Source organism: Panulirus ornatus, chromosome 27 (assembly GCF_036320965.1).
Source record: "Panulirus ornatus isolate Po-2019 chromosome 27, ASM3632096v1, whole genome shotgun sequence".
NCBI lineage: Eukaryota > Metazoa > Arthropoda > Malacostraca > Decapoda > Palinuridae > Panulirus > Panulirus ornatus.
Window position 1 is genome coordinate 17,977,979 of NC_092250.1, and position 24,551 is coordinate 18,002,529.

The 24,551-nt window shown below is 39.0% G+C and overlaps 1 protein-coding gene across 4 annotated transcripts in view; it reads left to right on the forward strand.

Annotated features, from left to right (window-relative positions):
- yem (yemanuclein) overlaps nt 1–24,551 on the forward strand; it is a 176,759-nt gene that overhangs the window by 98,474 nt on the left and 53,734 nt on the right. For 3 of the 4 annotated variants that reach the window (XR_011714687.1, XM_071678275.1, XM_071678277.1), the window contains 3 exons: nt 6,761–6,865; nt 7,120–7,305; nt 23,819–24,031. Coding sequence is in view for 3 of the 4 variants with exons in the window: in XM_071678275.1 (XP_071534376.1) it covers nt 6,761–6,865; nt 7,120–7,305; nt 23,819–24,031 (504 nt within the window). In the remaining variant the exon portion in view is untranslated. The remainder of the gene's footprint in view (nt 1–6,760; nt 6,866–7,119; nt 7,306–23,818; nt 24,032–24,551) is intronic. The other variant, XM_071678278.1, reaches the window with a different exon arrangement.

Sequence of the window (24,551 nt, forward strand, 5' to 3'; positions counted from 1 at the left end):
TGTCCTCAAACATCTCATTTCCAGCACATACACCCTCCTGCGCACAACTCTATCCATAGCCCACGCCTCGCAACCATACAACATTGTTGGAACCACTATTCCTTCAAAACATAGCCATTTTTGCTTTCCGAGATAATGTTCTCGACTTCCACACATTCTTCAAGGCTCCCAAGATTTTTGCCCCCTCCCCCACCCTATGATTTACTTCCGCTTCCATGGTTCCATCCGCTGCCAGATCTACTCCCAGATATCTAAAACACTTTACTTCCTCCAGTTTTTCTCCATTCAAACTTACCTCCCAATTGACTTGACCCTCAACCCTACTGTACCTAATAACCTTGCTCTTATTCACATTTACTCTTAACTTTCTTCTTTCACACACTTTACCAAACTCAGTCACCAGCTTCTGCAGTTTCTCACATGAATCAGCCACCAGCGCTGTATCATCAGCGAACAACAACTGACTCACTTTCCAAGCTCTCTCATCCCCAACAGACTTCATACTTGCCCCTCTTTCCAAAACTCTTGCATTCACCTCCCTAACCACCCCATCCATAAACAAATTAAACAACCATGGAGGCATCACACACCCCTGCCTGCAAACCTACATTCACTGAGAACCAATCACTTTCCTCTCTTCCTACACGTACACATGCCTTACATCCTCGATAAAAACTTTTCACTGCTTCTAACAACTTGCCTCCCACACCATATATTCTTAGTACCTTCCACAGTGCATCTCTATCAACTCTATCATATGCCTTCTCCAGATCCATAAATGCTACATACAAATCCATTTGCTTTTCTAAGTATTTCTCACATACATTCTTCAAAGCAAACACCTGATTCACACATCCTCTACCACTTCTGAAACCACACTGCTCTTCCCCAATCTGATGCCTTGTATATATATATATATATATATATATATATATATATATTTTTTTTTTTTTTTTTTTTTTTTTTTTTTTTTTTTTTCAAACTATTCGCCATTTCCCGCATCAGCAAGGTAGCGTTAAGAACAGAGGACTGGGCCTCTGAAGGAATATCCTCACCTGGCCCCCTTCTCTGTTCCTCCTTTTGGAAAATTAAAGGAAACCGAGAGGGGAGGATTTCCAGCCCCCTGCTCCCTTACCTTTTAGTCACCTTCTACGACACGCAGGGAATATGTGGGAAGTATTCTTTCTCCCCTATCCCCAGGGATTATATATATATATATATATATATATATACAGAGCATCAGATTGGGGAAGAGCAGTATGGTTTCAGAGGTGGTAAAGGATGTGTGGATCAGGTGTTTGCTATGAAGAATGTGTGTGAGAAATACCTAGAAAAACATGGATTTGTATGTAAGGTTTATGGTCTGGAGAAGGCATATGATAGAGTTGATAGAGACACTTTGTGGAAGGTCTTAAGAGTACATGGTTGCTAGAAGTAGTGAAAAGTTTTCACCAAGGATGTAAGGCATGTGTATGAGTAGGAAGAGAGGAGAATGATTGGTTCCCAGTGAATGTCAGTCTGTAGCAGGGGTTTGTGATTTTCCATGGGGAAAATGAAACACGAAAAGATCCCAAGTGCACTTTCGTGTAATAATCACATCATCAGGGGAGACACAAGAGAGAAATATAACAGTTAGTTGATATACAACGAAGAGACATAGCTAGGACGCCATTTGGTAAACATGTGATTATCCAAGACAGACAACAAGTGCATCATAAACTTGTTATGTGGACAAGAAGGTGAATTGTTTACAAATTTTATCAACAATAAAGTTTTCCAATTTGTATAGACCATCACTAATATTTAGATTATTATTCTTTGTATATTTAATGATAGAAGATTCAGTGATATTTCTCGTGGTAATAGAGTTAGAGTTAATAACTGAGATGGCATTACTCTAGTCAGTACAATGATCATAGTTTTTAACTTGTTTAAACAAGGCATTTGATTCTTGTCCTGTTCTTATACTATATTTACGTTGCTTAAGTCTAACAAAAAGATCCTTACCAGTCAGCCCAACATAAAACATATCACAATTTCTACATGGCACTTTATAGATGCACCCAGGAGAATTTTCTGGCCATTTCTTTCGTCTGTTTCCTTGCGCTACATTGCATACGCGGGAGACAGCGACAAAGTAAAAATATATATATATATATATATATATATTTTATTTTTTATTTATTTGCTTTGTCGCTGTCTCCCACGTTTGCGAGGTAGCGCAAGGAAACAGACGAAAGAAATGGCCCAACCCACCCCCATACACAATGTATATACATACACGTCCACACACGCAAATAAACATACCTATACATCTCAATGTACACATATATATACACACACAGACACATACATATATACCCATGCACACAGTTCACACTGTCTGCCTTTTTTCATTCCCATTGCCACCTCGCCACACATGGAATACCATCCCCCTCCCCCCTCATGTGTGTGAGGTAGCACTAGGAAAAGACAACAAAGGCCCCATTCGTTCACACTCAGTCTCTAGCTGTCATGCAATAATGCCCGAAACCACAGCTCCCTATCCACATCCAGGCCCCACACAACTTTACATGGTTTACCCCAGACGCTTCACATGCCCTGATTCAATCCACTGACAGTACGTCAACCCCGGTATACCACATCGATCCAATTCACTCTATTCCTTGCTTGCCTTTCACCCTCCTGCATGTTCAGGCCCCTATCACACAAAATATTTTTCACTCCATATTTCCACCTCCAATTTGGTCTCCCTCTTCTCCTTGCTCCCTCCACCTCCGACACATATATCCTCTTGGTCAATCTTTCCTCACTCATCCTCTCCATGTGCCCAAACCACTTCAAAACACCCTCTTCTGCTCTCTCAACCACGCTCTTTTTATTTCCACACATCTCTCTTACCCTTACGTTACTCACTCGATCAAACCACCTCACACCACACATTGTCCTCAAACATCTCATTTCCAGCACATCCATCCTCCTGCGCACAACTCTATCCATATCCCACGCCTCGCAACCATACAACATTGTTGGAACCACTATTCCTTCAAACATACCCATTTTTGCTTTCCGAGATAATGTTCTCGACTTCCACACATTCTTCAAGGCCCCCAGGATTTTCGCCCCCTCCCCCACCCTATGATCCACTTCCGCTTCCATGGTTCCATCCGCTGCCAGATCCACTCCCAGATATATATATATATATTTTTTTTTCTTTGTCGCTGTCTCCCACGTTTGCGAGGTAGCGCAAGGAAACAGACAAAAGAAATGGCCCAACCCACCCCCATACACATGTATATACATACGTCCACACACGCAAATATACATACCTACACAGCTTTCCATGGTTTACCCCAGACGCTTTACATGCCTTGATTCAATCCACTGACAGCACGTCAACCCTGGTATGCCACATCGATCCAATTCACTCTATTCCTTGCCCTCCTTTCACCCTCATGCATGTTCAGGCCCTGATCACACAAAATCTTTTTCACTCCATCATTCCACCTCCAATTTGGTCTCCCACTTCTCCTCGTTCCCTCCACCTCCGACACATATATCCTCTTTGTCAATCTTACCTCACTCATTCTCTCCATGTGCCCAAACCATTTCAAAACACCCTCTTCTGCTCTCTCAACCACGCTCTTTTTATTTCCACACATCTCTCTTACCCTTACGTTACTTACTCGATCAAACCACCTCACACCACACACACACACAAAGTATAATAAAAAAGAAAATAAATATATATATATATATATATATATATATATATATTTTTTTTTTTTTTTTTTTTTTTTTTTTTTTTTTTTCTGTGAAGAATAATATGAATATTATCTCTGTCTTTGTCTTTTTTACTTTTTATTGAAGGATTGGCTAAACATTTATGTATTTGATTATTAGATAACATTACTCAGGTTAGGGTATATAGGATAGAGTAATATTCCCACTTCCAATATTCTTAGAAGATGCAAGCTGTTTGAATTAATATAAAAGATATCACTTAGACTAGCAGAGCATACCTGAACTATGACTAGGTTAAGTTTACAGTATGGCTAGTATAGATTAAAAAAAAAGAAAAATATATATATATATATATATATATATATATATATATATATATATATATATATATATATATATATATATATATATATTTTTTTTTTTTTAATTTTCCAAAAGAAGGAACAGAGAAGGGGGCCATGTGAGGATATTCCCTCAAAGGCCCAGTCCTCTGTTCTTAACGCTACCTCGCTAATGTGGGAAATGGCGAATAGTATGAAAAAAAAAATATATATATATATATATATATATATATATATATATATATATATATATATATATATATATATATAAATGTTTATGTTGATTCAGGTCCTATTTTCCTCTTAGTTTTGTAAGAAGTAGTAATAAATGATTTGGGTTAAAATGGAATTATATTTGTGAGGTGTTGCCAGTTACTGAAGTGTCTTGTCTCACCCACCAACAGCCCCCAACAGTACTGGGAGCTGTATTATCACTTCTGGTAAGGTCCCTCATGCCACTTGTTAACTGCTGATGGTGATTGGGACGTGTGCTCAAACTGAATAACCTGGTTAAATGACATTTTTGGAGAAAATTTTGTTGTATTCTGAAGAAACTGTACATGCATTGTTAAACCTGTGATCTGTTACATTGTTTCATGATTCAGCCTAAGTAGCTGCTTCCACTGTGAACAGATAAATGGGCTGTGTAGTGAAACATTCATGTTCCAAGTATATCAATGTATATTTTGTGTCTCCAGAGTATAAGCTTTACTATTGGTATGGTGGTTTTCTTTAAGATGGTTTTACCCTTTAAATTGCATTAAAGGCAAATTGGGTGTTATTAAATGCATAAATGTGTATAATTGCAAAAAAAAGTTTAATTGATTTGGATGAGTGATTTGTAAAATATAGAATGAACAAATTGAAAAAGATAATAACATGCCTTATTAGCTTTGATATGACCTGGATTAAAGCCAAAATGGAAAATCAACACTTTCATAAACCAGGTTTCTCAGTCTATGAAAGGTGGCTGGTTTCTGTCTGCTTTCTTCTACACTTTGGAACACTTGTGAAACTTATTGGCTTTGGGTTGAATAGAGCATCCATTTGACTGGACATAAAACAAAAATCTCTTTATTAATCTTCTTTTCAATTTGCACATGCACAGTGACCAGGTGCAGTTTACCTGGCCTTTTTTGTTTTAGAAAAAATTGCTAGCCATGACAAAGATCTCCACTGAATTACTGCACACTCTTAAACTGACAGTCAGATGGCTAATCTCTGAGGAAACTTGCCTTCCCTTTGATATTCAACTCCACTTAGTTTTTACCTAAAGTTAGCAAGAGGAGTGTCATGAGGAATGGCTATGACAAAGTGTTTCTACCGGCAGTAATTGGATTTGGTCAATCAGTTACAGTAATGTAATCTTTTGATATGGAAGTCTTTAATGTAATTTTTGCGTTGTATACTTGGACGAGTATTTCATAAGATTGCTTACTGTTCTTTCCCATAAGTTGTCAAAAATTTAGTTGATATTGATTATACAAAAATTGATAGTATATTTCATATATTTACTGAATAAGAAATTTTAAAAGTTTCTCATATTTCCAACAATATTTTCATGTGAAACTGTACTGTAAAATCAGAATTGTTTTGCTTGAGCATAATGTTCATGTGTAAAACTTATATTAAAATACCTTTATTAATGCTCTAGTCTGTAGAACATTTTGTCATTGTGATGTAGGCATTTTGCTTTTCACACAGTTTTTGAACTTCATTTCCTTTTGTATGATATTTTACACTTTAGTGTTTCGTATGGTGATACCAATAACTGTATGTTTCAGATAGAAAATATTTTTAGCTAGCATTCCTGAACTTTCAACAGACTTTATTGTACAGATTTCAGAATACATACAAAGAGTAACATAAGTTCATTCAACACATTTCAGATTTTTAAGAAAATTTTCTTCACAGTTCAAACTTTGATATTACATTACCTCAGAAGCACAGGTGTTGGGCCCATATCTTGGTTATCCTGTAGCTATTTGCAGTTCATTATTCAGTACTAATTAGATAACAATCTGGTTTATGTCACTTCAGGTTGATATTCTGTTATGGTCATCATAATGCAATTACAAATTTTCTACATTCAAATTCCTTGAGACCTTGGTTCAGAGAAATCTTTGGATGTTCACTTTCTGTTGTACAGAGCTAGTCACAGTGCTGTGTTAGAGCATCAGACTATTCTAAGCTTTCCTGTCTGCAGGATGCTATTCCACAAAAGTGGGAAGCAGTATAAAGACCTTTTTCTTCTTTTTTTCGTGTCCTCTTAGATACGTATACATAGTTAGATTATTCATAGATTGCAAGTACCAAAACCTAAGGATTCATAATGTACTTCAGAGAAGTATTGAATATATCTTTGTGTAGTTCAAGATAAGTTAAATGTGTTGTTAAACCAGATGTAGGATGACCAAGATTGTGGTGAACCATCATCTGAAAATATATGATTTCACGTTAACAGTTAAGAAAACAATTAGGTTTTTGATTAGATAGACTGCATTTGATAATGATATTAGTTTCTCTTAATTATAAAGAAATAAAGTAAATGATAAAGAGAGGATGAAAAACAAAGAAACAGGAATTAGAATTTTGCAATATAGATCAATACTGGTGCTTTTTATATGACTATTATGGGATGTCTAATCTAATCCTTTCTTCCCTTTGATAAACAGGGGTGAAAATGGAGTCACACAAAATGAGGATGATGAAATTGAGGATGTTGAGAAAAAGAAATCAAGGCTGCCAAAGAAAAAGTTTATATTCACAGATGAAATCAGGTAAGAATTATGGCTCCTGTCAGATATTTTGATCCACCAAAGTGAATTAGTAATTTCTTTTAGTATACAGAAAAATAACAGTATTGTGTGCTTCCCCGATGTATTGTACGAAATATAATGACTTTTTAGAATGTGATTATTACTGACTGCTGCATCTGTTCTTGCAATGACTTGTAGATTGCTTGAGGAACATGTAATTTGTACAGCTGGTTTTTGGCCCATGGTATAACATCCCATTATTATAATTTTTTAAGGAAACTACTGTGTGATGTGGTACATGTGCGAGTCCAGTTTTGGCAGATGATAAAGAAACGTTCAGAAACTCCTGAAGAGTATATCCGTGCATTTCTAGATTCTGAGGTTCGTTCTATTTGGCCCAAGGGATGGATGAATACACGCATTCTGTATAAGGAAAGTTATGAATCACATGCTATTATTACGTAAGTATAGTTTTATTTGCTTTTAATTATTAATTACCTCATTCTTGTGGCATCTTTTATGTTGAAATATTTTTTAGTATTCATCATGTGAGCAGGGTGCTCTGTGTACTTGATGTACTGCATTACATATCTAGAACCATGTACTTATGTTACTGTATTCATGCTGTGCATGTTGTGCCATGTGTTTGTTGCACACTTTTTAATAGTGTCTAAAGTGAATTTTTGTTCAACATGCGTAATGTTATCCATGATTTGCATGTTGCATTATACTTGATTTGCACCTGATCTTCTATGTAAGTTAAACTTATGTTCCATACTTTGTATTTGATAAATAGATTGCAGTGTACATGATTTTGTGAGTGTTATGTTTTAACTTTATTCCTTGCGTGTGCATGGGACTGAAAGAAATGGAGTTTGACAAAAAGGAAGGTAGGTAATGTAAATGCAGATGAGGTAGATTGGAAGTGAGGTGACTGATGAATTAGTAAAACTGACATAACTCAGGGGTAGGGATGAAACTTTATCTATTTATCTGTCAGTATCTCTAATGCCCTTTCCCTTCAGGAACTCCCTCAAAGAGGTGCCCACTGCAAAAGTTTCTCCATGACTGGTGAACTCCATTATTGCTTCTTTGCATTTTAGTGTCTTACCTTTAACTGGCCTCTGGCAGAGGGAAACAAGTGACTCTGAGATATAGGGGGAAATTATATTTTATTTCTTTATATAAAAAGGCTACTGCATTCCTATTCAGAGATGCTGGACAAATCCAAGTAGAGAATGGACATATTTTTAGCAAGAGAAAGAGAATAGTTATTAGAATGAGGTCAGGAGGGAAAGTGAGTTGAAGGGTGTATAGCATATCCATCAGCTTAAGACTGAATAGTATTAGAAAATGAAGGAAAATGATTTATGGAGAGAAAGAAGAGAGTAGGCAGTAGGACAGAATCCCAAGGGACACCTTTGTCTCCATCCTTTCAGAAGCCATCAATTTGTTCTTACATCATTCACCTTTAACTTTCTCTTGTTACCCACCATGTGAATTTTTTTTACGTTGTTATTTCTCTTCACTACCTGCTAGCAGTGCTGAAATGCATACAAATATGCATACGTTTTAACACTACTCCTGAAACAGGAGTTGTGGGAGTATGTGATAGAGTGTAAGAAAGTAAACTCTAGATTGATATGTGGGTAAAACTGAAAGTGGATGAAGAGACTTGGGTGATTATTGGTGCCTATGCACCTGGTCATGAGAAGAAAGATCATGAGAGGCAAGTGTTTTGGGAGCAGCTGAATGAGTGTGTTAGCAGTTTTGATGTACAAGACCGGGTTATAGTGATGTGTGATTTGAATGCAAAGGTGAGTAATGTGGCAGTTGAGGGAATAATTGGTATACATGGGGTGTTCAGTGTTTAATGGAAATGATGAAGAGCTTGTAGATTTGTGTGCTGAAAATGGACTGGAGATTGGGAATACCTGGTTTAGAAAGAGAGATATACATAAGTATACGTATGTAAGTTGGAGAGATGGCCAGAGAGCGTTATTGAATTACTTGTTAATTGATAGGCATGTGAAAGAGAGACTTTTGGATGTTAATGTGCTGAGAGATGCAACTGGAGGGATGTCTGATCATTATCTTGTGGAGGCAAAGGTGAAGATTTGTAGAGGTTTTCAGAAAAGAAGAGAGAATGTTGGGGTGAAGAGAGTGGTTAGAGTAAGTGAGCTTGGGAAGGAGACTTGTGTGAGGAAGTACCAGGAGAGACTGAGTCAGAATGGAAAAAGGTGAGAGCAAAGGACAAAAGGGGAGTTGGGGATGAATGAGATGTATTAAGGGAAGCAGTGATGGCTTGCGCAAAAGATGCTTGTGGCATGAGAAGCGTGGGAGGTGGGCAGATTAGAAAGGGTAGTGAGTGGTGGGATGAAGAAGTAAGATTAATAGGGAAAGAAAAGAGAGGCATTTGGATGATTTTTGCAGGGAAATAATGCAAATGACTGGGAGATGTATAAAAGAAAGAGGCAGGAGGTCAAGAGAAAGGTGCAAGAGGTGAAAAAGAGGGCAAATGAGAGTTGGGGTGAGAGAGTATCATTAGATTTCAGGGAGAATAGAAAGATGTTTTGGAAGGAGGTAGAGTGCGTAAGACAAGAGAGCAAATGGGAACATCGGTGAAGGGGGCTAATGGGGAGGTAATAACAAGTATTGGTGATGTGAGAAGGAGATGGAGTGAGTATTTTGAAGGTTTGTTGAATGTGTTTGATGATAAAGTGGCAGATATAGGGTGTTTTGGTTGAGTTGGTGTGCAAAGTGAGAGGGTCAGGGAGAATGATTTGGTAAACAGAGAAGAGGTAGTGAAAGCTTTGCGGAAGATGAAAGCTGGCAAGGCGGTGGTTTTGGATGGTATTGCAGTGGAATTTATTAGAAAAGGGGGAGACTGTTGTTGACTGGTTGGTGAGGATATTCAATGTATGTATGGCTCAGGGTGAATTGCCTAAGGATTGGCGGAATGCATGCATAGTGCTATTGTACAAAAGCAAAGGGGATAAAGGTGTGTGTTCAAATTACATAGGTATAAGTTTGTTGTGTATTCCTGGGATATTATATGGAAGGGTATTGATTGAGAGGGTTAAGGCATGTACAGAGCATCATATTGGGGAAGAGCAGTGTGGTTTCAGAAGTGGTAGAGGATGTGTGGATCAGGTGTTTGCTTTGAAGAATGTATATGAGAAATACTTAGAAAAACAAATGGATTTGTATGTAGCATTCATAGATCTGGAGAAGGCATTGATAGAGTTGATAGAGATGCTCTGTGGAAGGTATTAAGAGTATATGGTGTGGGAGGCAAGTTGCTGGAAGCAGTGAAAAGTTTTTATCGAGGATGTAAGGCATGTGTAAGAGTAGGAAGAGAGGAAATTGATCGCTTCTCAGTGAATGTCGGTTTGTGGGAGGGGCGTGTGATGTCTCCATGGTTGTTTAATTTGTATATGGATGGGGTTGTCAGGGAGGTGAATGCAAGAGTTTTGGAGAGAGAGGCAAGATGCAGTCTGTTGTGGATGAGAGGGCTTGGGAAGTCAGTTGTTGTTCGCTGATGATACAGTGCTGGTAGCATATTCGGATGAGAAACTGCAGAAGCTGGTGACTGAGTTTGGTCAAGTGTGAGAAAGAAGAAAGCTGAGAGTAAATGTGATTAACAGCAAGGTTATTAGGTACAGTAGGGTTGAGGGACAAGTCAGTTGGGAGGTAAGTTTGAATGGAGAAAAACTGGAGGAAGTGAAGTGTTTTAGATATCTGGGAGTGGATTTGACAGTGGATGGAACCATGGAAGCAGCAGTGAGTCACAGAGTGGGGGAGGGGTTGAAAATTCTGGGAACCTTCAAGAATGTGTGGAAGGCAAGAACATTATCTCGGAAAGCAAAAATGGGTGTGTTTGAAGGAATAGTGGTTCCAACAATGTTGTATGGTCGTGAGGCATGGGCTATGGATAGAGTTGTGCGGAGGAGGGTGGATGTGCTGGAAATGAGATGATTGAGGACAATATGTGGTATGAGGTGGTTTGATTGAGTAAGTAATAATAGGGTAAGAGAGATGTGTGGTAATAAAAAGTGTGTGGTTGAGAGAGCAGAAGAGGGTGTTTTGAAATGGTTTGGTCACATGGAGAGAATGAGTGAGGAAAGATTGACAAAGAGGATATATGTGTCAGAGGTGGAGGGAACGAGGAGAAGTGGGAGACCAAATTGGAGGTGGAAAGATGGAGTGAAAAATAAGTAAATAAATTAATAAATAATTTATCATACTTTGTTGCTGTCCCCTGCATTAGCGAGGTAGTGCAAGGAAACAGATGAAAGAATGTCCCAACCCACCTACATACACATGCATATACATACGCGTCCACATACGCACATATACATACCTATACATCTCAATGTATACATATATATATACACATACAGACATATACATATATACACATGTACAGAATTCATACTGTCTGCCCTTATTCATTCCTGTCGCCACCCCACCACACATGAAATAACAACCCCCTCCCCCTGCATATGCGTGAGGTAGTGCTAGGCAAAGACGACAAAGGCCACATTCGTTCACACTCAGTCTCTAGCTGTCATGTATAATGCACCGAAACCACAGCTCCCTTTCCACATCCAGGCCCCACAAAATTTTCCATGGTTTACCCCAGATGCTTCACATGCCCTGGTTCAATCCATTGACAGCATGTCGACCCCAGTATACCACATCGTTCCAATTCACTCTATTCCTTGCACGCCTTTCACCCTCCTTCATGTTCAGGCCCCGATCACTCAAAATCCTTTTCACTCCATCTTTCCATCTCCAATTTAGTCTCCCGCTTCTCCTCGTTCCCTCCACCTCTGACACATATATCCTCTTTGTCAATCTTTGTGTTTATGTATATATTTGTTTACGTTGAAATTTATAGATATGTATATGTGCATGTGTGGACGTGTATGTTTATACATTGTGTATGTGGGTGGGTTGAGCCATTCTTTTGTCTGTTTCCTTGCGCTACCTCGCTAACGCGGGAGACAGGGACAAAGTATGATAATGTTAATGATAAGAAAATTGATAGTGATCTGGTCTTTCAGGTAATCTTATGCCTGACTTATCCTCTTCCTCTCCTTTGTTTCACCCTTTTCACTGTTCAGGCCATAAACATTGTACTTTAACCATAGAGAGAATCACATATGAAACACACGTGACATATACCCTTAGAACATTTACTGATAGCAGATTTGGACATGATAAAGAATTCCTGGGTATTCTTTATTTTTTTGATAGTCTTTATTTATTTAAGTGTGTGGAAGAAGAAAGTTAAGAGTAAATGTGAATAAGAGCAAGGTTATTAGGTACAGTAGGGTTGAGGGTCTAGTCAATTGGGAGGTGAGTTTGAACGGAGAAAAACTGGAGGAAGTGAAGTGTTTTAGATATCTGGGAGTGGATCTGGCAGCGGATGGAACCATGGAAGCGGAAGTGGATCATAGGGTGGGGGAGGGGGCGAAAATCTGGGGGCCTTGAAGAATGTGTGGAAGTCGAGAACATTATCTCGGAGAGCAAAAATGGGTATGTTTGAAGGAATAGTGGTTCCAACAATGTTGTATGGTTGCGAGGCGTGGGCTATGGATAGAGTTGTGCGCAGGAGGATGGATGTGCTGGAAATGAGATGTTTGAGGACAATGTGTGGTGTGAGGTGGTTTGATCGAGTGAGTAACGTAAGGGTAAGAGAGATGTGTGGAAATAAAAAGAGCGTGGTTGAGAGAGCAGAAGAGGGTGTTTTGAAGTGGTTTGGGCACATGGAGAGGATGAGTGAGGAAAGATTGACCAAGAGGATATATGTGTCGGAGGTGGAGGGAGCAAGGAGAAGAGGGAGACCAAATTGGAGGTGGAAAGATGGAGTGAAAAAGATTTTGTGTGATCGGGGCCTGAACATGCAGGAGGGTGAAAGGAGGGCAAGGAATAGAGTGAATTGGAGCGATGTGGTATACCGGGGTTGACGTGCTATCAGTGGATTGAATCAAGGCATGTGAAGCGTCTGGGGTAAACCATGGAAAGCTGTGTAGGTATGTATATTTGCGTGTGTGGACGTATGTATATACATGTGTATGGGGGGGGGGGGTTGGGCCATTTCTTTCGTCTGTTTCCTTGCGCTACCTCGCAAACGCGGGAGACAGCGACAAAGTATAAAAAAAAAAAAAAAAAAAATTATTTAAGTATATGACAATTATGGTAAGGGTTTCTTTCAGGCACAGTTTAATTTTATATATGCCTTATCACATTACAGTAAACGATTTACTATATTTCCAAGGTGTAACATAATGCTATACATATATATTTTTTATGCTTATTTTATGTACTTTTGACAAATGCATGTTTTTACTTGTTTACATCTTTACATTGACAGAACCTTATTTTCATGAATAAATGAATAAATAACTTTCTCTGCTCCAAAATTATCAACATTAAAACCACAGAAATTAACCAGTTATGAGTATGAACATTTGGCATTATACCCAGATGACTTAGAAGCACTCTTTTTGATGTTCTGTAGGAGACCCTCCCTTCTTTATGCAAGTGATATTTCTGGATAATCAGCTAGGATTATAAACAGGTGGTAGCTCTAGGTTGTCTTGTGACAGTGGGAGATGTCTGTTTAGGGCTGGCGAAAGATGATGAAGGCTGATTAAGGGTTAACTGGGGAGATTGAAGTGTTTCTTTGAATTTCTTGATAACTCTTTATCCTGAGGGCCCATCTGATTTATTGTGGCTCCATCCTTTAAGGGATAAACTCCCCTCCACCAGATGTCCACACACCTGAGACTAAACTCCCCAGAAATGTATGTTACACTTTCTCATCTGAGGTCTGGACACCGTGACCAGTCTTTCCAATAGTGCAAACACTGATTTAAGATGCTGAAAGACCCCTCATGCTCAAGATATATATTTATGCAAAAGTGGGTGATGTAACTGTTAATGGCATTACCAATTGGCATGGAATATCCTGGGTGAGTTAAAATGGGGAATAGCTTGTCAAGTTGTATGCTGAGAAGAGTTGTTGATTAGAATTACATGTTTTTAAAAAAGATACATTTATAAGTATGCATTGGTGAATGGGGTTGGGGATCAACAGGCATCATTGGATTATATACTGATTGATAGTCATGTGAAGGAGAGGTAATTGGATGTGGATATGCTGAGAGAGGCAGTAGGTGGGATATCTTTCTGATTATATATTAGTGGAGACAGGTATTTAGAGATTCTAGAAAAAGAGGAAATTTAATGGATGGGAAGAAGGTGGTGAAAGTGAACGAGCTTGAAAAAGTGATTTGGTTGCAGAGATATCAAGAGAAATTGGGTGAAGAGTGGTATAAGGTGAGAGTAGGTGAAACAAGAGGATGGAAGATGTTTAGGGAAGCACTGGTTACATATGCTGTTAGAATGTGTGATTTGATGAAGGTGGGAGGTGAGCATATTAGAAAGGATAGTGAATGGTGGGATAAGGAAGTTAATGTACTTGAGAAGGGAGAGGTATATGGTCATATCAGTAAGGAAGGAGTGCAAGGAGATTTACAAGAGGAAGTATCACAAGGGTGAGAGGAGTGTGCAGAATGAGAAAAAGGAGTGCAGATGGGAGATAAGATGATAGTATCAGCTTTATTGAGGGAGAAAAAAAATGGTTTGGAAGGTGAAAAGTATGAGAGGAACAAGAGAAAAATGGGATTATCTTTTAAGGGAACAGATTAAGAGGTGATGATAGGCAAAGAAGATTTAAAAAATGGATGGAGTGAGTATTTTGAAGGACTGATAGATGTGTTACTTGATGGGTGGTGGATGTTTAAGATGTTGTGGTATGCTGAGCAAAAGAGTTATAGCAAGTGGTTGGTGAAAAGAGAGGTGGTGTTGAAATCCTTGTGTAAAATGAAGTATGGTTTTTCACTGTATGTATGCCCCAGCGTGAGATGCCTGGGGAGAGGTAGAATGCCTGTATATTACTATTGTATAAAGGTGAGGGGGATGAGAATGAAAGCTCGAATCATAGTTATAAGTCTGTTGAATATACCTGGCCAGATGTATGGGAGAGTAATGAATTAGAGGGTGGTGGCAGTAGCTTGGTGCAGTCTTTGGGGTTCTTCGCCATCACAGCCTGGGCTGTGTTCAGGCTGTTGATTTGATTAGAGGTAGATCAGGCTGTTCGAAGCCGCATCCCTTGGGCCTACATAGCTGTCACAGCCTGTTTGGTCTAGTTTATTTTGTAGGTACTTGTCCATTGCACTCTTAAACTTCTGCACGGTGCATCCCATCCTGATTTTGATGGTAGTTGACTTGGTGTTGAAGTCTTGGGCCTGGGATGTTTAAGGTGTTCTCTCTTTTTGTGTACATCACGCCTTTGGATTTCATAGGTATGTTTTACAAAGTTTTTCATGACTGTTGTGCCAGTACAGTGTTATTTCCAAATGTTGGTTGGTAACCACACCTAGGATTATTCAGGTGTAGATGATGATGTACCTCTCATGCCTGTGCTGTAGGGAGTAATAGCCTCAAGAGATTTCAGCAATTTTCCAGTAATTAAGGTCTTTCACCACATTGATATGGGCCCTGAGAAATGTTTGAACATTTTCCAATTCCACAATATTGCCTGCCTTGTAGGATAATGCTAGGGCACGCCACTATTCTGTTTGTGAAAAAATTAGCACTGAATAATTTTATGATTGGTGTTTCTTCTCTTGTATTGAATGTCTGGTGTTTCTTCTCTTGTCTTAAATGTTTGCAGGATCCGTACTGTCTTTCTTCTGCATGAGGCAACCATTACGTTGTGTTTGCTGAGGATAAGGTCATAAGATATTATTACTCTAAGGTCTTTCATGTTATTTAACTGGTTTATGATAATGCCTCTGTCTTTCCAATATTTTGAAACTTATCTCCATTGAAAAGCATGCTGTTTTCAGTTGCCTAGTTAAAGGCTTTGTCTATGTCGCTTTGTAACATTTTTGCATCTTCTGTTGATGTGATTTTCATCCTGTTCTAGTATTGTCTATAAAGGATTACAAGAAACTGTGGTTCATTTTTGCATCAGTATCAGATATAAGAATGAGGAGTAGGAGGGGGTTGCAAGTATAGTTCCTTGGTGGACTGAGCTTTTTACTGTGAAGGTGCTGAAGATGGTAATGTTTACAGCTATATGTGGTCACTCACCACCTGTGAGATATACTTTGCTGGCCATTCACATTACAGGGTTCCTTCCTTCTCACCACACCACCACAACAATCCTGTTCTTGCAGTTTGCTGCCATCTCATGAAATAACTGTACCTTGGGAGAATTTCTAATTGATTTAGACTGACTCATGAACTCCAGACCAATTACAGTGTGCATCATGAGTGATACATTGATGTGATTCAGCCTGATCTCTCCTGTGTGCTCATGATGGCAAGGTGTGAGATGTAGTGAAAAAAAGTAGAAAAATTAAAAAGAAACAAAAATGAAGCTTATACCAGCCTCACCAACAAGGGGATTGCACCATGCATTGCTTGCCAACCATGTAGGGATGATTGCTTTTGCAAACTTACCAGGCCTGTTATAGAAAAAAGTATTTGAAACATTTTGGGCAGTGAGTGACTAATCTCCAGAATGGTTACATCCAAAATGTTGATGTTTTGCCTATAAACAAAAACAAACATTGGAAGTCACTAAAAGGTTAATGAGTAGTGTGCAGTACAACGACATTACGCCCAAAGTTTGTAAGTAAGGCTTTCTTCTGTTCATTGACCCAAGAAAGGATGTGTTGAGAAAGTTTGTGGCATCTATCTAAGACCAAAGAGTTAAAAAGCATTAACAAATAAGATCATAGATGTCACTGCTGATAGGGTGAAGAAGCACACTGCCAAGTTACTAGCCATGTTGTGCCATTACATCTCAGTCAGGTCTTCACAATTTGTTCCTATCTAAGCATAAGGATACTTTATGAATTGTACTTAGAGTAATACCCAGATGAACCTCAAGTCAATTTCCATTACCCAAATAATGCCACTGGCAGGCAGTTTAACATTTGAGCAACCAAGTAAACCCTATACATTATGTGATGATGCTGATGCATCAGTAGTGAGAAACAGTGGTAATTAGAAGAGCATTGCACAATTTTAAAAGAAAAAAGAAGACCACAAAGACCTTTTCATTAAAGCCCAGGCACAGGTGAAATCTTTAGCAAGGAATAATTATTCTGATGTTTGAGCAGTGTGCATTGATCAGCAGTTAAACCTACCAACTCAGAAAATTTCAACCAGTTTTGCTTATTATAAGTGCAGGCTGTGGACCTGCTATTTATGTATCCACAACATACTTAAACAACTAGTGATGCGTGTATGAGATAAGGTCTCAGCAAAGAGGGATTCAGTGGCTATATCAAGTTATTTATAGCACTGGATTGTGACAGATTATGTTAGAAATAATTTTGGCACATTAGTTGTCTTTTCAAATAACTGTGCCAGACAAAATAAAAACAAACATTGTTCTGAAGTATCTGTATGAACTTCATTGTAAAAGGTTGCAGTTCACTGAACACATCATTTTGGTGCCTGGACATTCATACATGGCATGTATAGGGCATTTGGGAATATTGAAAAATGAATCAGAAGAGCCAATAAACCATTGCAGTGGCCTATCGTTATGAGGTGTTGCACCTGGTAGAATGTGATTTTCTGTGATTTTGATGACCGATGAAATTTATTTTCATGAGAGAAGCACCGAGAAGCGTGTTTAAAGATCCTTGGAAAAATCGTCCTTAGATTGAATCATTGAGAGGGTTATTTAATCAAAGCTGACTCTGAGCATGGAAATGACATTCACAATGTAAGACACATTTCTGGTAAGGGAGCTTTTGTCATTAAAAAGTTCAAATTAAGTCAAGTTGAACTCAAAACCAAATGTAAGTCAAGTTGAACTCAAAACCAAATGTGATTGACCACTGCCTGTAATAAACAGGTATTGGAAGACCTACAGGATTTTTCAGGTTTTATAGTGCTTTTTTCTGAAGAAGCATTTTTCCATGATATCAGAAAGCAAAGGGACTATGGTCTTGCAGGTCAAGCAGGCCTAAGTGTTGCTGAAGAGGAAGATGACAAGACATTGATTGAAAATTCTGAGTGTGTGCCCTACTTTTGATTTTCATATTGCAAAAAAGTATTTTAGTTAAAGATCTCTTTATGACAGAAGTAAAAACATGATTATGATAGTGATCAGTTGACTTTAAGACTGAAATAGTTTAAACTGCTTCCATTATTGATTATAATGTCCAGTGAGTGATCACAAAGCCATGTTGTAGCCTGAAAACCAATTAGTAAGATGTCAGTCTCACCAGTGAAGAAGCTTTTGGTAAGTACCCCAGAATTGACGTTTATTAAAGAATAACTCATGATAATTATGACCAGATTCATATTATACTGATCATGTTTAACATCAGTGATAATTGTAGATCATGCCTATTGTCACCTCATCAGTTTTTACTCTTACTGATATGGGCATTTTCCCTTTTGCTTTTTATGCAAAAAAAGACAGAAACAGGAAAGAATACCAGAAAATGCTGTATTGATTTAGTAGTTTTCAAATTCCATAACTTGTTTAACTAAATTTTCAGTATATTTTAAAATATTTCTCAAAATGCATTGTGGTACATAATTTTTTACTTTACGTAACTACGAAATTTTAATCTCCCGTACGCATTTTTTCATGCATATTCCTAAGATGATATGCATTTCTCACACAAAAAAAATATATTTATATTTATATTTATTTATTTTGCTTTGTCGCTGTCTCCCTCGTTAGCGAGGTAGCACGAGGAAACAGACGAAAGAATGGCCCAACCCACCCACATACACATGTATATACATACACGTCCACACATGCAAATATACATACCTATACATCTCAACGTATACATATATACACACACACAGACATATACATATATACACATGTACATAATTCATACTGTCTGCCCATATTCATTCCCATTGCCACCCCGCCACACATGATATAACAACCCCCTCCCCCCCCAGCATGTGCGTGAGGTAGCACCAGAAAAAGACAACAAAGGCCACATTCGTTCACACTCAGTCTCTAGCTGTCATGTATAATGCGCTGAAACCACAACTCCCTTTCCACATCCAGGCCCCACAGAACTTTCCATGGTTTACCCCAGACGCTTCACATACCCTGGTTCAATCCATTAACAGCACGTCGACCCCGGTATACCACATCGTTCCAATTCACTTTATTCCTTGCACGCCTTTCACCCTCCTGCATGTTCAGGTCCCAGTCAATCAAAATCTTTTTCACTCCATCTTTCCACCTCCAATTTGGTCTCCCGCTTCTCCTCGTTCCCTCCACCTCTGACACATATATCCTCTTGGTCAATCTTTCCCCACTCATTCTCTCCATGTGACCAAACCATTTCAAAACGCCCTCTTCTTCTCTCTCAACCACACTCTTTTTATTACCACACATCTCTCTTACCCTATTATTACTTACTCGATCAAACCATGTCACACCACATATTGTCCTTAAACATCACATTTCCAGCACATCCACCCTCCTGCGCAGAACTCTATACATAGCCCATGCCTCGCAACCATATAACATAGTTGGAACCACTATTCCTTCAAACATACCCATTTTTGCTCTCTCAGATAATGTTCTTGACTTCCACACATTCTTCAACACTCCCAGAACTTTCGCCCCCTCCCCCATCCTATGATTCACTTCCGCTTCTATGGTTCCATCTGCTGCCAAATCCACTCCCAGATATCTAAAACACTTCACTTCCTCCAGTTTTTCTCCATTCAAACTTACCTCCCAATTGACTTGTCCCTGAACCCTACTGTACCTAATAACCTAGCTCTTATTCACATTTACTCATAGCTTTCTTCTTTCACACACTTTACCAAACTCAGTCACCAGCTTCTGCAATTTCTCACCCGAATCAGCCACCAGCACTGTATCATCAGCGAACGACAACTGACTCACTTCCCAAGCCCTCTCATGAACAGCAGACTGCATACTTGCCTCTCTTTCCAAAACTCTTGCATTCACCTCCCTAACAACCCCATCCATAAACAAACAACTATGGAGACATCACACACCCCTGCCGCAAACCAACATACATTGGTTTACCCCAGACGCTTCACATGCCCTGATTCAATCCACTGACAGCACGTCAACCCCGGTATACCACATCGATCCAATTCACTCTATTCCTTGCCCTCCTTTCACCCTCCTGCATGTTCAGGCCCCGATCACACAAAATCTTTTTCACTCCATCTTTCCACCTCCAATTTGGTCCCCCACTTCTCCTCGTTCCCTCCACCTCCGACACATATATCCTCTTGGTCAATCTTTCCTCACTCATTCTCTCCATGTGCCCAAACCATTTCAAAATACCCTCTTCTGCTCTCTCAACCACGCTCTTTTTATTTCCACACATCTCTCTTACCCTTACGTTACTTACTCGATCAAACCACCTCACACCACACATTGTCCTCAAACATCTCATTTCCAGCACATCCATCCTCCTGCGCACAACTCTATCCATAGCCCCCGCCTCGCAACCATACAACATTGTTGGAACCACTATTCCTTCAAACATACCCATTTTTGCTTTCGGAGATAATGTTCTCGACTTCCACACATTCTTCAAGGCTCCCAGGATTTTCGCCCCCTCCCCCACCCTATGATCCACTTCCGCTTCCATGGTTCCATCCGCTGCCTGATCCACTCCCAGATATCTAAAACACTTTACTTCCTCCAGTTTTTCTCCATTCAAACTTACCTCCCAATTGACTTGACCCTCAACCCTAGTGTACCTAATAACCTTGCTCTTATTCACATTTACTCTTAACTTTCTTCTTTCACACACTTTACCCAACTCAGTCACCAGCTTCTGCAGTTTCTCACATGAATCAGCCACCAGTGCTGTATCAACAGCGAACAACAACTGACTCACTTCCCAAGCTCTCTCATCCCCAACAGACTTCATATTTGCCCCTCTTTCCAAAACTCTTGCATTCACCTCCCTAACAACCCCATCCATAAACAAATTAAACAACCATGGAGACATCACACACCCCTGCCGCAAACCTACATTCACTGAGAACCAATCACTTTCCTCTCTTCCTACACGTACACATGCCTTACATCCTCGATAAAAACTTTTCACTGCTTCTAACAACTTTCCTCCCACACCATATATTCTTAATACCTTCCATAGAGCATCTCTATCAACTCTATCATATGCCTTCTCCAGATCCATAAATGCTACATACAAATCCATTTGCTTTTCTAAGTATTTCTCACATACATTCTTCAAAGCAAACACCTGATCCACACATCCTCTACCACTTCTGAAACCACACTGCTCTTCCCCAATCTGATGCTCTGTTTGTTGGGCCAGGATGTGGAAAGGGAGCTGTGGTTTCGGTGCAATACACATTTTTTTCATACATATTCGCCATTCCCCGAATTAGTGAGGTAGTGTTAAGAACACGACTGAGCCTTAAAGGATATACTCTCACTTAGCCTTCTTTTCTATTCCTTCTTTTGGAAAATAAAAAAATGGGAGGGGAAGATTTCTAGCCCCCCCCCCCCCCCCCCCCCCCCCCCCCCCCTATAGTCGCTTTCTATGACACGCAGGGAATATGTGGGAAGTATTCTTTCTCCCCTATCCCCAGGAATGTATATATATGTGTGTGTGTGTATGTGTCTGTGAGTGGATGGGCCATTCATCATCTGTTTCCCTGGTGCTGTCTCACTGACGCGGGAGAAGGCAGTCAAGTATAAATGAAAATAGTCCCAACATTGTTGTATTGATTTGAATCTTGGGCCTGGATTACAAAAGAACAGAGAAGGTAGATGTGCTGGAAAATGTATGTCTCAGAAAAATATGATGTGTGAGGAGAGTTAATCAGGTAAGGAATGACAGTGTTAGAATAAGGAATCTTTGTTTTGTTGTCTGGATGTTGAGTGTTTTTATTGTTAAACAGCCATTTATTGTTCTAAGGGCCTTATTTTATGTGATTTACAGTTTTGTTATGCTTGCTTTTGACTAGATGGATGACAAGGCTGGTGAAGCATAGTTTAGGGTGGACCAGATGAATTGTTTTAAAAAGATCCTAAGGGATTCATCTCCTATCCCAAAACTGGTTCCACTGTGTGTTCTGATTGGTTAAGTTTGTTTATGGCCTTTGTGTTGATGTGATGTGAGGAGTAAATGTCATGAGTGTATTGTAAGTAATACTGTACCTTTAGGTTGGAGTTCTGTTTAATAAGAGGTGGTTGACCATTCAAATTTAGGAGAGGATGCTGGATTCATGTCTGTCCATAAGTATGAGGTTGATTGTGGATTTATGTAGGGATGCAGGCAATCTAATTTGAATAAGGCTGTTCTCTAACAATGTGACATATTGTTACATGATTGTTGCTGCTTAGGTAGTGTTATGATGTGACTGTGCAGTTGTTTTCATATGAATGAACTATCAAAATGTGTTTTGTGGTAGGTAATTGGTAGACATGTCGGAGGAAACTGAAAGAGGTTGAAGAAAGAACTACTCCTTTAGGGAATCCCATAATAGGGGTTTTAGAGGTATTCTCATGCTCTGGTGGTAACACCACAAGCAAGTTGTCACCTTCAGTGAGGCTGTGGCATCATCAGTGGATGGAGAGGAGTACAGTCTCATTGAGGACTCTCCTGCCTCAAAGGAACCTACTTTACTTTTCTCCCATGTGGAACGTAGCCTTGAAATTTCAGAAGTCTCATAAAAGGGGTCATGAGGTTATATATATAACTAATGAAAAGTGGTGTTACTGTACTCTGCTTGCATGAGGTAACACCATGAGTGAAAAATCACCTTTGATGAGGGTGTATCAAAGTCTTATCAAAGAACTTCTTACCTCAAAGGAGTTCATGGTTTCCACCTACTGGAAGTAGTGCAGCTCTTGGAAAGAGATCCTGGGTAATGCCAGAACTCTTTCATAGAAATTTGTCTTAGAATGATTATAAGATAAACTCCTGAAAAGCAAAAGTGTTATCTCGCAGCTTACTATATTCTAAAGCATTCACTTGACCTCCCATTCACTTTCTTGCATTCTTTACAATTTTGTGTGACTTTCTTGCATCTTTCCAGCTCCATGAAAGCTGCATACAGCTTTCTTCTTTTTCCTGCGTACCTCTTACTCTACAATCTTGTTGGTGAAAATTTAATGAAAACATCCTCTGTCTTTCTTGAAACCTTCCAGATTTTTTACTTTGACTTTGTTATCTCTTTGATCTTTTCATTTGAATTATTCCCAAACTCATTTCTTAGTATTTTTGATGAGTTGATCTCACTATAGTTTTAACACTTATCATTATCACTTTTACTTTAGTACAAAGGCACTATTACTGCATCTGTTACAGTCAGTTGGCATCATCTTGCATATCTAGGAATACCCACCAATTTTGTACAGTCTGCTATTTAGTCACTGCCACCTTTCAAATTTCTATTGTTTTTCTGTTCAGTTCAGGAGATTTCATTTTTGCTTTCCTGCTCCTCCCTCTCTCCTATGCATTTATGCCCTCATTTCTCTGGGATACTCCTTACATTGATTTTATACCTCCTATGGTCTAGACATGTCATACTCTGTCTTCTGTTACATTTATTGTTTATTTCCATTTTTATCCTTTGCACTTCCTTTCAATGTCTCTTATTATCCACAATCTTTTCACTTAACTCTCAGACCAATATCTCTCCTCTCTGTTTCCTTTTCTTCCCACATCAATCTTTTGGCATCATTATTTCACCCCTTATATCCCTGTTTCATCTTACCCTTAACTTCCTAAGGCAAATTCTTATGCAGAAACTTATTTGTGTAGATATTTTATTGGATGTGTCTTAAATCCCATCAAGAAAATATTACAGTAGAATGAAAACAAAGCTAATATCAGATTTACCATCTATTTGTCCCACTCCTAGGTCTTCTTCTACAAGTGATGATTGGTCTTCAATGATGGCTCGAGAAAATGATCCAGAAATTTTGGAGTCTGTGCAAGAGCATCAGCAACAATTGCAGCAGGATACTGATCAACCAGCAGTGCTCTCCAAGAGAAATTTAGAAGAACTTGATGAATATAGCCCCTTGAAGATGCCAAAGCACACTAGTATGCCAGATGACCCAAAGAAAAAAAGGTACACTGGCTGCATTTTTGAAGTACAAGAGTCACTAAGGGATCTCATTTTGCCAAGATATTTGTTTGAAATATCAGTTAGGCCTTTTCCACAAAATGTCGTTCAGCTACTTAATGCATATCTTAGGGGTCTAGCCAGTCATTGACAAAATGAATTTTTTTCTATTTATCAGCTCATCTCAGGGAGGGTGGGATCATATTTAAGTTGTTAGGCAATTCCTGAGAATGCCTTCCTACTTGCATGATGTATGTGAACTCTTACCTGCCCATAACAAAACCTCTTGATTCATGATGTCACAGACTATTGTCATAGGGTATTAGGACGACACAAGACACCTCCCCAAGGAAGTGAGGTAATGCTTCAGTAAATATCTAAACATGATGAATTGGGAATTTGAGTGTCTAGATTATTTTTATGTAGCAAAAGACATATTCACATACTTTTCCGACATATATTTATTCCCTCATTAGAAGCTATGAGAATTTTTAGGTACTTTCTGTTGTCACTGTGGAAGATACTC